The following is a 16,492-nucleotide window of genomic DNA, read 5'->3' on the forward strand; positions in this document are numbered from 1 at the left end:
CTGTCTATCTGTCTCTGTCTGTCTGTCTGTCTCTCTCTCTCTCTCTCTCTCTCTCTCTCTCTCTCTCTCTCCAGTATATATATATACTGTACTGGGAAACCCTACACGTCATAAAAAATGCTACCTCAAACTCCTTTGTCCCTCAGGTACCTGTGTGTAGGGTCGGTGTTCAGGCTGACCTCCGAGTGCACCGCTTTGACTGTCACACTTGTTCTCACCCTCCGCAAATTCCTGTCTCTTGTCTTTTCCATCGTGTACTTCCGCAACCCCTTCACTACCTACCATTGGCTGGGTACTGCACTTGTCTTTATTGGAACACTTTTGTTTACTGATGTTTATGGCAAAACATTGGAAGCATTTGCTGACCGTGGCAGTGTTACAATTAAAGACAAGAAAACTAATTAAAGGTAAGCTTAATAGGAAGACTGCTACTGAGACTGTGGTAATTTATTAATGTAGGGAGCTAACTGAGTAATGCTGAGGGAACAGAATGCACTGTAATTGAAGTTTTTATATTAAAGTTTGAAATTTATAAATAAATAGGTACAGTACACTACTAATTTCAACATCAGTTAAAGTAGAAGGAATACTGTTGATAATGGCCGTATTAGCACTTTCACAATTTGTTAGTGTCCTACTGTAGGGTAGGAATGTGATGTACAGTGCAAAGTTGATATTGTATTAGAGTTGTTTATTATTGTAGTGTAATGTTGAGTAGTTTAGCCGAGAAGGGTTACGTAAAAGCAGAATGTCTGTTGATTTGGAAAAATTTTGCTAAAGTAGATGGTTTTATTTAGCATTTGAAAGATTTTTTTGAACTGGAGGGGTTAGAAATATAGTTAATTCCTTTGCAACTAATGGTTAAACAAAATTGTTGAATAAAATCACCCAGTGGTAGCTTGAATAAAGTGAAAACTATATTTTCAGAGTGAAGGGTTTAATGGCACGTGTGATTTAAGCAACACAAGGAGCACTTTCTTGTTCAGGATTTAATCATAGTCATTTGTTGCCCCCTGTGATGCAGTTTTACTGTTCAGAGACATGACTGTACCAAAGAAAATGTGCTAAAGAAGCCCATTTAATAAGAAACACTACAGTGACCCTATGGTTATAGCAGTTTCTGTTATCACTGCTAGATGAAAATCTGCACTCCTACCATTATGATGTATTTTTTGACTCAAAAACATTGTTGTAATTACATGTCTGACCTGGTTTCTGCTGACAGTAATGATGCAGTGTGTGTAGTTTCTGATGGCTTTGAAGGATTCAAAGATAGGGCCCTACTCAAAGAATTAATCCCAGGTGGTTGAGACCACTAACTCTCCTCTTTCAGCCTCAGAACCTCCCACCTCAAGCCCTTCTCATGTCTTTGTGATATGCATTTCTTCCTTATTGTGCCTTTTCATCACATTATTAACTTAACCATGCCCATGTGTGTTTCTGGTATTTGCCATAACAGGATGTATAGATTTGGTGGGTCTGTTTTTTCGTAAATAGAAAATTTGGGCTCGCACTTGGAGTGCACTGTACCAATTAGGGTAAATCCCATAGGTTCTCTGTATTCATTGTCTTGCAGTTCCATCATCATGAGCCATGTTCATTATCATTTATGTCTGATAACCAAGGGATCAGTGTATTTGGTTGTAGGGTTTCTGTTAACTCAGGCCACCCCCACTTGTGTACTTGAACATGTTTTGACAGCACAGCTGGCAGCATGTTTGGATACATGTTTGCAGGAGTATTTGAACTGATGTATGCAAACATGTCACAGTGCAGCTTTAAACATTCTGGCAGCAGAGGTGATGGGATAAGTGTGTCCATACGAGGCAGCTGAGACTTCATCATGATGTTGGCAGCATGATCTGGACGCTGCTGTTCTCAGTATGTTTGCATCTTGTTCGTTATTGTGTTGTTCACATGTTGCCAGCACAACAGCACACATGTGGACGTGCCCTCACTCTTTATCATTTCTTGGTCCCTGCCTAAGATACATTCCGTAACTTTAATATTATAGTAACAGTTTTAATCTGCTATTGATACATGTATATGAATGAAAACAAGGGTATTCAACAGGTGTGTGACTGTGTTTATGTGGCATAACCATCAGCTGACAAAAACGTCAGCTCGTATACTTCAGTTGTCAGAACGAGGCATAGGGGGCCATTAAAAAACTACATAACACAGAGGGAGGTGGGAGTGTCAAGCCAGATGCTACAGGATGGTGGGGGTGTCAAGGCAGTTATTACTGAGGGGTGTGGGTGCCAAGCCAGGTATAGACCTGTTGGTCCTGTTTTTTACATCCATTCTGTTAGTCAGGGCACGTCAAGGCCAGGTAAGACCAGTTAGATTCATTCAAATTCGGTTGGATCCATTCAAGTCCAGATAGGCCCTTTAAGGCTGTTTGGTTTTATTCATCTCCTTCATATCAGTTTTGGGTCAGTCTTTTCCATTCAGGTAAATTCAGTGGTTTTATTCATCTCTTCATGTCATTTTTGGTTTAGACTTTTCCATTCAGGTAAATTCAGTTCATCAGTTTGTGGTCATTCAGCTTAGCCCCCTTCATTCTGATGATGCATTTATGTTATTCTTGCTGTTTCCAGACAGTTATATTCACTGTGGGGTAAACTTTTCAGTCTCGAGAGATTAAGGCATCTTTCCTATCACAACCTTCTTTCCGATCGTCAGTATGGGTTCCGTCAGGGACGCTCCACTGGCGATCTTCTCACCTACCTTTCAGACTCCTGGTCATCCTCCTTTCGGGACTTTGGCGAAAGCTTTGCCATTGCACTTGACATCTCAAAGGCTTTCGATCGAGTCTGGCATAAATCTTTAATTTCCAAACTGCCCTCCTACGGTTTCTATCCTTCTATCTGTACCTTCATCGCTAGCTTCCTTTCTGGTCGTTCTATAGCTGCTGTCGTAGACGGCCATCGTTCTTCTCCTAGATCTATCAACAGTGGTGTTCCTCAGGGCTCTGTCCTATCACCAACTCTCTTCCTTTTATTCATCAATGATCTTCTAAGCTGTACATCTAACCCTATCCACTCATACGCTGATGACTCCACCCTTCACCTTTCCATTCGGTTCCCGCAACGCCCATCTCAACAGTTACTTCAAGAAACAAGGGATGAGGCTATGGCACACCTAATGTCTGACTTGGCTCATATCTCTGACTGGGGTAAAAATAATATGGTTGTCTTTAATGCTTCTAAGACTCAGTTCTTACACCTATCAACCCGACAAAATCTTCCACAGGTATACCCACTAATGTTTAATAATATTCAGATTAATCCTGCATCATCCTTGAACATGCTTGGGGTTTCATTTACTCGGGACTTATCTTGGAAAGATCATATTACATCTCTTGTAAAATCTGCTTCCAAGAGATTGGGTGTGCTAAGCCGACTCCGCTCTTTCTTTACCCCTGCACAATTGTTGACTCTATACAGGGGTTTTATCCGCCCCTGTGTGGAGTACAACTCTCATGTGTGGGGAGGCTCCCCACATACAGCTCTTCTCAATAGGGTGGAGTCAAAGGCTTTTCGTCTCATTAACTCTCCTCCTCTTACTGACTCCCTTCAACCTCTGTCTCTTCGTCGCACTGTTGCATCTTTATCTCTTTTCTATCGCTACTTTAATGGTCACTGCTCCTCTGAACTGTCTGCTTGCATTCCTCCACCTCTACGACGGGCGCGTAGCACCCGTCTGGCAGCAAACTCTCATCCCTTTTCTGTCCAACTGTCTAATGCAAGAGTTAACCGTTACTCCCAGTCTTTCATTCATGCAACAGGTCAGCTCTGGAACTGTCTCCCTCTGTCTGTATTTCCTCCTGCCTATGATCTCCAGTCTTTCAAACGCAGTGTGTCCAGGCATCTCAAAATGATCGGATCTTGAATTTGGCTCTCTATTGTATTTTGTTTTTCTCTTGGAGGGAACTGTTACTGCGGGCTCATGGCCTTTGGTTCCTTCTTCCTCGCATAAAAAAAAAAAAAAAAAAAAAAAAAAAAAAAAAAGGTGTACAAGTATCATACCATATTGTATCATTTATATAGGCTCCAGCATGCCTGCATGCTTCAGACTTGGTCACCTAATGGCTCTCCACACTGCATAGTGTCTGGCAACCTCCCTGTACAGTTCCATATACCTGAGGTCCCACTGTACAGTATAACCTCATCCCAGATCTTTTTCAGTATGCCTCTTGCAATCCTTCCCTGATGTTCCACTTCCCTCAGTCTGCACCCAGTTGTTGTCCTCCATCTGCCTATAATACCCAGACCATCTCATTCTACCCATCCTCATCACAGCACCAATTCATTCTAGTTCTGCCCTTCCTCGCAACTCTTCGGTCACAGTCCTATCCCCCCCCCCCCAGCCTTGAATTTGGGGATGCACTACATATCCATCTAACCATTGTCATTTCTGTACACTTCAGCCTACGAATATCCTCTTCCTTCGCTGCGCAGCATCATACTCCTAACACATGCTACATACAAAGATCCTTTAGCACAAGTTGAGAGCCCTCTCAGTGTTGCAGCAGCTTCCTGAATTTCCTCCACCCACTCCATACCCTAGTCACAGAGCTAGTTCCAGCCCCACATCCAACACATAACATATCCCCCAAATAACAAAACTCCTCCACACACTCAAGAGACTCCCCAGCAAGATCAATCCTTTCATGTCTGTCAGTCTCTGCGTGCTCTCTCCGACACATCGCACATGAAATTGGCATTATTATGCTTTCTTAATACCACCACATCTCTTATGCACCCACCTATCACAAACAGAGCACAAGAGGGAGTTTCTTCCCACATTCTTGTAACAAACTGCACATGGCCAAACTTCCTTTGCTTTGATAGTATCGCTATCAGTCCTAGATGTTATCACTTTTGTTTCATCTGTATTTACTCTCAAACCCTTGTGCTCCATTCCCACTACTTTTCCTGAATCTTTTCTTTTCTTCCCTTTCTTCTTTGCAGTCATTACCAAGTCAACAGCATGCAACATCTCCCACATGAGTCAATTTCTGAAGTCACATGAGAGAGCTTCAAGCACCATGACAAACAATAAGGTTTTCAGTAACCCCTACAGTGGCATAGGGTTCTCTTGAGCTGATTGAAATCATCAGGAAGTAGCAAGAATAAACAGAAAGAAAAAAAGTCATTGGCATTAAGAGGGTATGCATGACCATTCACAATTCATTCATGCAGCATTAGGTCCATTCAGGAAAGTTCAAGTTCATTCATTTCCATTTAGATTCCATTCTAGTTCCTCTCGTCCATGTCCAGACTTGGCAAAATCAGTCTGAGTTTAGGCCATTCTGTTTAGATTCTTTCTGTACCCTTCATATCACAGCAGATCAGTTAAATTAGAGTGTGCAAAAAACATGTCATCTCGATGTAATGGTCTTGTAGATTACCATTTTATTTTATTTATTTATTTATGTACAGGACATCCCCACAGTACGCGAGTTCCGAGTACGCGATCCCCCTTGTACGTGAGGACCTATTTGTTTTTTTAGTGTATTTTTTATTAATACGCAAATTGAACTCCTCGTAAGCGAGACAGGCAGCGAAGAGTGGCCCAAATCCAGGGTTACCCTGAGTACACGACATTGTCCCCCTAAGAAGCGATAACAGGTAAAGGTCTATCTATCTATCTATTGCCAGATGCCATAATCCCATAAGGGGTGGCCATTTGACTTTGAGTTATTTGTTTTACAGGGAGGGGGACTAAGCCTGCACCAACCCACCTGTTGACACATAGGAAGCACATATGGGTTGGTTATATGGTTACCACCCAGCGTTGTAAATGGTTTCTTTGCTTACAGGAAACCATTTGGCTTGTCACTCAATGTAAAGCCACCTGTAAAGGAAAGAAGAGCAATAAGAAATGACAGGAAATATGGGTAGGAAGAGAGGGGGGCCAGCACAGAAAAAGAATGATAAAGGCTAAGGAAGAAGTAGGCAGCACTACATCAAGTGAGTGGATGATGGTCGCCACCACCTACCACCAATGATTTACCTAGTAAAGCCATGATCTTGTAGGTTTACTTTATCTTAGGTAATGTGTCTTAGATAGTTTCCCTGTATAGTACAATACTTAGGTTTGAATGGCGTCTCAAGGGTTGCCCATGAAGGGAGGTGCTGCCCATATGTAATTTTTCCCATAAGTTTATGTATTCACAGTACTGTACGCGAATTCCTAGTACGTGATGTCCTCTGCCACTCATATTGGCGTGTACAAGGGGGATGTACTGTATTTATTTACAGTGCAGTACTTATTTTTTAATTGGTTATTACAGATCCTCTCATGTCATTCCCATAAAAGTTAGTGCCAAAAATCAGCCCAGTTGGTACAGTGGTGTAGAAAAGTTTTAAAAATAAAGTGATAAGTTGCCATCTAGCAGTCTATGAGTATAATGAGGTGTACATCATGTATGGATAATCAGGCTCAGTTGCCATAAGCTAAATGGCCATTTTTGGTTCTGTGGTAACTGAAAAATTGAGTTTAGTGAGGGAGCAAAAATTGGATGTGGTGTGCAGAGGAGAGTGGACAGGATTGTGGTAGGTGGTGAGAGACAGTGGGAGAAGCAATAGACTTTCATTGAAAGATGGGTGTTTTTTGAGGCATGGCATTGGCATGGGGAAGAGTTCTCATAAAAAATATATCAGGAAGGGAGTGGATCAGAGGAAAGATGAGGTGGCCAGATAGGGACGTGTGGGATGGTGGTCAGTGGTGAAGCAAGACAGGGCAGGGGTAGTATAAATAGATAGACGTTATAGATAAAATGGTATGGGCATTGAAAGTTTTAATGAGATTTTTCCCAGCAGAATTAGAAGCTGAACGACAACAAGAAAGCATGCACATGCTATTCGTTAATGTAGCATCTCTCATTCTAAGTGAAAATATTATCAAGTGATATTACCTCTGGCATGTTTATCAGTAGTCTTTTCCTAAGCCTTGCAGAGTAATACTGGACCTTCTTAATGGAATAGGTGTAAAGTGGTAAAGTTCATTTTTTCATTCATTTTTTTTTTTTTTTTTTCCCAAACTAAAATTTTTGGTCTGCATATTACACCAGGAAGATTCCAAGGTTCTCACAATTACCACTGTAATTATCTTTCTGATTCTCATGCCAGATGGTTTGTTGACCTTATAAAAGTGCACTGTGTGCACAGTTGTTAGTACACACTGTCTATACTCAAAATTATCCAAATTCTCTGCAGTAGCAAAGGTTAGATAACAAGGCTTTAGCTTCACTTGCAGTTGACTTCTTGTGTTGTACAGCATATTCATTGAAGTGCTGGACTCTCTGAATACTTCACAGAAGAATGAACCCACCTCAGTGCAGACAAGGAGACTTTGGAAGTTGTGATGGCAAGTTTGTGATACTGTGTATCGTGGCCCAGTGCTTGAGCTAAATTATGGAAACTTGACATCAGAATCTTAGCTTTGATGAGAAATAGCCATTCTTAATTTCTGTAAAGGGAGGGACAGGACACACTAGACAGAGGTTGATATACTTTACTAACACTGTGCTGTATCAAATTCACTCTCAGGAAAGATAGGTTATAGGAGGGATGACCAAACTATAGCCATTCTTAATTTCTGTAAAAGGGAGGACAGAACACATTAGAAAGAGGTAAATATACATTGCTAACACTATGAGGTGGTTATGTTAGCACTGACTTTGGAAGGTATTATACTTTCACAAGATAAAAAATGTATGGTTACAAGCACAGTTACTTCCCTCACCAAAATCTCCTTGTTGCAAGGAAAGCAACAAATAGACAGTCGAAATTTAAGCAGGGAGTGTTGCATTATTATACGTCTTACTACACCAATCAGTTTTTGTTTTCCTGCCTTACAACAGTTTGTTTAAAGCTATGAGAAAGATGCTGAAAATTTTGCCTAAATGCTGCCCAGTGGTTGCTTGGCTGTCTGTTTGTAGGGAGCCTGAATCCTGGAGTGGAAACCAGAACAGACTTCCCTGGTAACAGATGTAAAAAATTATCATTAGGGGAGTAAAGGTGACCCTTGCATCTTTGTAATGCCATCTTTCCAAATCGTGAACAAGAGTAAAAAGATTGTAAATATTACAGCAGTATGAGTGGAATAGTTGAAAACTGTTTTAATGTTGAGTTGTTGATATATAATCTGTGACATAAGCAATAATTGTGGGGGACTTTAGATCACATGCAGAGTAATACAGCATTTGAATTAAACATTTGGCTGTGAAAGACTATTTTCAGCTCATACTGTATTGGAAATGTGAGCTGCAGATGAGCTAAGGATAATTCTTTAAGTGTGGGGCAAACATATCAGTGTCATAGTACTAGTTTACTTATTGTTAATTTCATGATGTGTTTCTTCTTTATGACTGGATCCCATTGATGCTGCCTGTTTGCAAATGTGAAATGTTTTATTTATTGATCTCCCAGAGTGTGTGTATTTGCATCTGTGTGTATACACTCACACTTCGATTTAAGGGACCTCCATTTAAGGGATTTCAGATTTAAGGGACTCCATATTCTGCCTGGCAAACGGACAGGACCATTCAAAAATGATACGTAATGTCAAGGTTATACACATTAATATGTTTCTTTATACAGTACCCGTAAAGTATTATTCATAATCATATAAATAAGACAAGTGAAACAATCATTGCATTTCATAATATGATTGTCTTTATATATGGTAATACAGTGGACATTTTCAATAAGGGACATTTTCAAGTAAGGGACAAGTTAATTCCCCATTTAGTCTCTTAAATCGAGGTTTGAGTGTAATTATTTATTAATGTAATCCTGTGAGTGCTTCCATCCTGTTACTACCAGTTGCTGGTTTTTATGATATTGACAAAGTATCATGTTTAAAGGTGAACCTTCATATAAGGACATTGTTTCACATACATCAGTCATTTTTAATTACCAGTCAGCAGTGTTGTTAACTTTTTAAAAAGAAATCTGGACACTTTTTTTTTTTTTTTTTTTTTTTTTTTTTTAACTAAATGACTATGCAGGCCACAACCAGAAGGTTTTAGGCAGGCTTCAACCAGAAGATTTTCATTCAGTTAAGGGAAGCACCCTGACCTCTAAGAATTAAACTTTTACCTCAGTTAACCTGTAGATGACAACCATGATGATGTGTTGGCAATCATTATAAAGGACATGAAAGTACTATATACTAGGCTGGGACAGAACAGTTTGTGAAATTTAATTTTGTTGGGGGGAGAGGCAGATCAGAGATTCACCTCATGGTCTGCAAGACTCAAGATTCAAAATGCCATCAAATAAGTACAGAATATGAAAAAAAAAGTACTGTACTAGCGGCTCCCTGCATTATGATGACTGGGCAGCCAAATGATGGCGAGAAACAGCTAAGGGAACACACTAGAGATAACTTTTTTACAGGGACATGAAGAGGTGATGACACAGGTACACCATGGCAACAGTATGTCTCTTGTGCATCCTACAAGGAAAGTGAAAGTGACACTCAGTTTGAATTAGCAAACAAGACATCAGCTTCCTCAAGAGGTCACCATGCCTTGCAGGGCATTTTATTTACAGTACAAGAATCAGTGGACCTGGGTGGTGTCATAGGTGACAGAAAACCTCTTCCTCGGGATGCTTTCAAACAAGGACTGAAGAGTACAGTCAGGTAAAATACATAGACAGATGGTAGAAAGCTTCTCCATCAATGTCCCATTGAAGAGTAAAATTTGATACAACACATAGACATCAGATAATCATGCAAAACTTTTTAAAAACCATAACAGGCCCAGCATTGTGGGGAAAAAAAAAAAAAAAATCCAGGTAACCTATCAGCAAAATTATTGAAGTATGCCCACTGGATTACCCCAAGCTGAAAATTGTCCTAGAAGAGAAACCTGGAGTTACCTAAAACTTCATGTAAAATTTATGATTGGGAAGCAGCAAGCCATAATATGCTACAGCAGTCAGATGAAGAAACAATCCCACAATGTAAAAGTGCCCTCAGATAGGACAAACTCGTGTCTGACTGGCATAATTAAACGGGAAACCCGGAAAATTTTAATCACATAAAATATGGCTAGAGGGAGTAATGGTACAGTTTACCATATGAAGCATAGGGATGCTTTGCAGTCACTTCCTGGAGGATATACAGCTGGCTGAACTGTAAGGTGAATCCTTGTGGATACAGGAGTGGGAGGCACGATAGCTCACTCTTCCTGTGACACCGAAGAGCACTAGCCCTGCATTCCAGCACAGTGCACTTGCATTATTAGTTGGCACTTCTGAAGTCTCTAACTATGGTTCCTCCATGGATGGAGTATGAGCAGAATAAATGTTGATGGGTCGCATGAAGTGAATATACTCATCTGGTAGTAGCCACGTCAGAGTACCTGTCGGTGGGCCTGAAAGTGTTTAAAATTAAACAAGAAGCACAGATTGTTAAAATTAGTTTGGGTGAAAAATTGCACCATTTTATTATATGCAATTTATGTTTGTCATAAGTGTGTAGGATGTGGAAAATGTCATACCTAAGACAGTACTGTATTCTGGTAAGCTAATGTGACTAAGTCATGGTTCAGAAGTCCTTACCATCTTGGGAATTACTGTAGCTATAACAGAGACATGACCATCATGTTTGGATATGTGTTTAGCATTTTAGGTAGACATAATACAAAATGTAAGTACAAGAATAATTTCACTGTTAGTGTTACCAAGAATTGTGTATACACGTATATAAAGAAAGAGGAAATGCATCCTGGTACTGCAGCACTCAGGTTTGTAGTCATTTATGTTGCCACTGTGAGAAATACCTCAGATTAAAGTTATATTTATTGAATTAAACAGCGCTCAAGAGTAACTTGAAAGAGAAAATATTAACACTGCTCAGTTAGTTGAAGTAGTGTCCTGAAAATAGGGATTGGTTGTAGATAAATATCCAATTTGCCAGTCCTCAATGTACTTGCTGTATTAAACTGTGTATATAGCAGATATTCTCATCAAAGAATATTTGTACAATCAGGTTTTGTGGTCAAGCAGATGAGTGTTAATTGATAATCTTCTTCTATCCCATAAAAACAGCATGAAGCTTTTGATAATAATAATACAGGCTAATAATAATAATAATCAGATACGTTTATATGAAGCTACAGAACGTGGTGAATGTTTTTGGCATATCCAATGGAGCCAAGATTCCGGGGGCTTGAATGATGAGTGAATGGGAGGGTGGCCCATTGGACTGTCTGGACATTGCTACTCCTCACCCTGCCCTAGGGTGGGAAAGGAGGTCCAGATGACTAATAATAATAATAATCATCATCATCATCATCATAATCATCATCATCATCATCATCATCATCCAGACCTTTCCCACCCTAGGGCAGGTTAGCAGTGTCCAGGCAGCCCAAGTTTGCCCAGTCCAATGGGTCACGCTTCTATTCACTCATCATTCAAGCCCTTGGAATCCTGGCTGTATCTGATATGCCAAATAGTAATATTGATAATATAATGATGTACAGGTACTAGTACTGTGGAACAAATTTGAGAGCTGAAAGAACCCATGTCCATTTGAATAAAATGTTTTATCATACTTATGGGAATTAATGTAAAGTTCCTTGTTTTTGGTTAATGGATAGCAGTTGGTTCATAACAGTTTGATGCTAGAAGCTTGTTTCATCCTTGAGAAAGGCAACAACTCCTGGAATCGGTATAAATTGAACAGTCACATTCATCTTGGTGCTTTTGCCTCTCCATGAACTCAGTGTATTTTAGGACTGAGACTTCAAGCCAGGAATCAGAGATTTATTTCTTTGCTAATGGTGAAGAAGGTAAGAGTATGAATCTCTCTGTTTTTGTTTTGTCTGTTTATTTAATTGTATGACGTTTTTGGCAGTTATAGCTTCATCTGGTAAAATGGCCGGTTTTGTTAGTTACTCATCAGAAAATAATAGTTCCTGACGTCATTATCATGTCAACTTTATGCAGTTTATAGTCATGTTTCTCTTGAATATTTGTTTGCAAGCATTATGCCGTCATTCTTGTAAATTTCTTTCCTCCCACTTACGCACTTTAAATCATCACCCTAACGTATCTTCTTGGCTAAAGATTGGTCGAGGTAGAATCCAGGAAGAAATTTACAAAAATAGAACTGTCAGCAGAATGCCCAGTGAAATGCACCAGTCATTAACAACTATACAAGCCTAACTACAAGTATGTGCAAAGATACTGTTTTTCATATTTTGCTATAGATCCACATTCTAGGCTTGAGAGTAATTATGTTTTGATGCCTTTTTTCCTTTCATATCGGTACATCATCCAGTCATTTCAATCCCGTTAGTTCCCTAGCCTGCTTACTCACCATAGCTTGCTTCTCTTCTATGTACCATATTCTTTTACATTCATGGACTATCTTGTTTCAGTAACCCTCAAACTTTTTGACATATACCCATGTCACCACCAAGTTGACATCCATTTTATCCTGTTATCAACAGACATCCTTGCATGACATCTCTCACAGTGTGTTATTTTCCTGTAAACTCCTTTAAAATGCACACACATGTACACCTCCTTTCTTTCGGAAGAGGCAGTGGCTCAATGGGTAGAGAGGTGGCCTGCAGTCCTACTGGACCCAGGTTCTAACCCCCACTGGGACAGGGAACAGTTTAAGGATTTGAATTTAATAAAAAGCAGACTTTACTGATCTACCAGAAGACCCGGCGACGTGTCGTAAAAATACCCCCGCTAATACCAATACACCAGTCCTGCATGAGACAGCCTAGCATGTATTCAATATGGTGAGTGGGTGTTAGCACTGAAGTGGTGACATGTAGAGGTGTATGGTATGCAGGAGGACTACTGGGCCTTGGGTCAGGCTGTGAAGCCTATGCCCAGTGTTGGGGGGGGGGGGAACTCCCTTGCCCCTGATACTCACAGTTATAGGTAGTGTGGGCACTAACCTTTATGAAATCCTCCTGCAGTCCTCATATGCTGATCTCTGCTTTATACCCAGGCCCTCATAGAACCAGCCACCCATTCTCCCTGCTTCACTTTGCTCTCCATTTCCTTTGCACATTTACGTCTCTTTTCTGTTATGCACCGAGGTGCTTAAAAACTCATTCACCAACATGTCTCCCCATTTTCCAGCACATCACACTGTCACCTCATGTAATAATCATTACTTTAGTCTCACCAACATTTATTTTCAAACTACCCTACTATGAGATATTGACAAAACTGCACCAGTCTGGGAAAATCCTGTATGCTATTTCACCAGCAACATTCATCATATCCAATACATTCCACTTCTCTCTATAATCACAATCCTCACCCGTCTTTTCTCAGATCAAGCTTTATCCTCTCTTATAACCCCATTCATGTAGGGTATACTGTATCTATTTAAAAGCCACAGGGAAATCTTTTTTGAATGCCGAGACTGAACCACTCACACATCCACCAACTCTCACCGCTTCATTACCATCATAGAAACTCTAAGTAGCATTCTGCAGTTGTTCATCCACACTTCTGTATACTTACGTAAAACTTTCCATAATCCTTAATTGCATACCTTGTTGAATGCCCCAGACATTGTCCGCTGGGTATGGCTGGACTGGAAACAGCTATGCTCCATATCACTGCTGTTTCTAGTGACAGTTAGATCTCACTTTGGTACCCAACACACAGTGTTTGGACATGGCCTTCTCTCCATTTTGTATCTTAATTTTTTTTGTAAAAAGCTTACTTGATAATGACTGGGCTTCTGCAAAAGTTTGACACTGAATTTGATGCCTACTGTCAGTTGTTGAGTAACCCTGCTCTGTCTGGCAAAGCAGACCCATCAACCACAGGCAAGCAGTCATACCCACAGGGCAGTCCCATGCAACGAACTGATATTTCTGTGTGGCAATGTGCCTCACCACAGCAAGGTTTAGGGAAAAGTGTGAAAGGTTGGTTCCTGATGGATGCCACATTTGTATCTAACAGGGCCACCAAAGCAGACTCCACATCACCCCATTGTGTGGTTATGGGTGCCACCCAGCATTGTATATACTGTAGTTTCTTGGGTTACAGGAAACCATTAGGCATGTCACTTAGTGTAGAGCCATCTGAAGTGTTAAGAATGATAATAAAATGAGAAAGGAAGGATGGGAGAAATTGGAAGGAAGGCAGACAGAAAAGTAATGATGAAGGAACAGACTGGTACATCATGAGTGGATGATGGTCACCACCAAGTATACCTTTGCCTGTTGTCAGTAAATCATAATGCAGCAGCTGGATCCATTCACTCCTTTTAGAGCATTTTTGGTTTACTATGGTACCTACCATCATAAGCTCTTCATCATGTTGATAAGCTGTAGTTATCTTGTCAGACTTCATTTCAGTGAATTTATGTTGATTTGGTCTTGCTTTTTAAAAAAGATGCAGGGGCATCCCTAGGAATAGTATTCACCTGTCACTCATTGTTTTTTTGGTAGTGAGCTGCTTCACCCAGACCTGACTGACTTTAGCAAAACCCCATACTGGGGCTCTGAAGCTCACACTTTGTGCTTGTAGAGTTTAGTGAAGCCCCATATTAGGGCCTTAAAGCTAACACATCTCTCTAGTACTTATGTATTGTTCAAGTTTGTTGAGAATATTATTTCATTTTTGTTCATCAATTTATTATGATATAATTTGAGCAAGCATAGTTTGCAGTTATGGGCCCTATTTTTCTGTGTTCCTTGTATTGGACCTGCATGTTGTCAGGTCCGCCAGGCATTCATTTTATTCTTGCTACTTAAGGTCCATGTAAAATGGAGAAACAGAAGAGGGGAAGGACAGAAAGGAGTAGATGCAAGGAGAGTGGAAAAGTTACAAGAGGATGAGAAAAGGGCAGAATATGAGAGAGAAGTGGAGGAACGATTGGGTAAATATGAGTTGGAGCATATAGGGGACGTGGAAGGTGTGTGCAAGATATTCACAGAAGAAATATGTGCAGTATGTGAGGTGGCATGTGGGGTGAAGAGAAGACGAAAGGGGGTGCAAGGAACAGCATGGTGGAATGAAGAGGCGAGACAGACTGTGGCACAAAAGAAGAAATTATAAACTGAATGGATGAGAAATAGGGGCATGGAAGAAGTTGAGAGAAGGAAGAGATAGATATATGTTGAAAGGAAGAGAGAGATGCAAAGATTAGTAAGAGAAAGAAGAGAGTGGATGAGGAATTTGGAAGGAATTAGAGTGTAAAGTGGAGGGACTGTAAGAAAATGTTCTGGAAAAAGGTAAAGAGAGTTAGACAAGGTGGAAATGAATTTAGTAGGGGAGTGAAAGAAAAAAATGGTAGATTACTAGTGGAGAAGGGAGAAAAAGTGAGCAGATGGAGAGAACACTTTAAGGAATTTTTGGACACAGAGAATGAAAGTAATGCGAGTATAAGTGGTTGGGGAATGGCTGGAAGAAGGAGGGAGGTGAGAAGACAAGAAGAAATCAGTAGGATAGGATGGAAGTTGTGGAAGCAATGAAGAAAGTCAAAATGGGGAAAGCCCCAGGAATTGATGGAGTGTGTGGTGAAATGCTGAAGCATGGGGGAGAGACAGTAGTAGAATGGATGTGGAAGTTGAGCAGATTGGCCTGGGAGGAAGGTAGAGTCCCGAAGGACTGGAAGTCTGGTTTAATTATTCCCTTGTATAAGGGAAAGGGAGGTGGGGGCACTCACCATCCACTTACTTAATGTAGTGCTGCTGTTGGGTGTCTGCCCTTTCCTCTCCTCCATCCTTCTTTCCTTCCATCCTCGTCTGTTTTTCCTTCATTCTTTCCTTGTCTTTCTGCCTATGGGTGACTTTACACTCCCTCTTCTGTCTTCCTTTCCTTCATTCTTTCCTCTTCCTTCTGCCTGTGGGTGACTCTGAGTGACAAGCCAAATGGTTTCCTGTACACCAGGAAACCATTTACTACGTTGGGTGGTAATCACATAACCAAATTTTGGCACCTGATGGTTTAATGGGTAATTATTGCGCTCCAATCGGATTGAGCCAGTGAAGGTTCATATCCAAGGTATGGTTGAAGTTGACTGCTCATGTAATGCCACTCAAGAAAGAGTGAGGCTGGTCACACTCACCTTAAATGTCGGGACCAACTGCCCAGCCCCGGGCTTCTATGCTCCTCATGGGGCAATGTAGCATTGGATGATGGATGGACAAAGGGAAAGGGGAAAAAGAAGTGTGTGGTAATCATAGGGGCATTTGTCTTCTTAGTGTAATAGGAAAAGTATATGGCAGGATACTTATTGACAGAGTTGGGGAAATAACAGAGGAATTAGTTGGGGAAGAACAGGGAGGCTTTAGGAAGGGAAGAGGTTATGCAGATCAGATATTCAGTCTTAGATCTTTAGTGGAAAAGTTTCTAGAGAAGTGAAAGAAGTTGTATGCAGCCTTCATGGATTTGGAGAAAGCATATGACAGGGTGGATAGACAAGGTTTGTGGAAAGTATTAAGAATATATGGAGTAGATGGGAAGATGCTGAATGC

At 40.6% G+C, this 16,492-nt stretch overlaps 1 protein-coding gene across 1 annotated transcript in view; it reads left to right on the forward strand.

The window, feature by feature from the left end:
- LOC145390411 (UDP-xylose and UDP-N-acetylglucosamine transporter-like) overlaps window positions 1–405 on the forward strand; it is a 38,422-nt gene extending 38,017 nt beyond the window's left edge. The window contains exon 8 of the mRNA XM_080265344.1: window positions 147–405. Within this exon, the coding sequence (XP_080121470.1) occupies window positions 147–405 (259 nt within the window). The remainder of the gene's footprint in view (window positions 1–146) is intronic.
- Window positions 406–16,492: the final 16,087 nt, after the last annotated feature.

This window comes from Coenobita brevimanus, chromosome 14, assembly GCF_032717465.1.
Source record: "Coenobita brevimanus isolate Jiangsu-jjx chromosome 14, ASM3271746v2, whole genome shotgun sequence".
In the NCBI taxonomy this organism is placed as follows: Eukaryota; Metazoa; Arthropoda; class Malacostraca; order Decapoda; family Coenobitidae; genus Coenobita; species Coenobita brevimanus.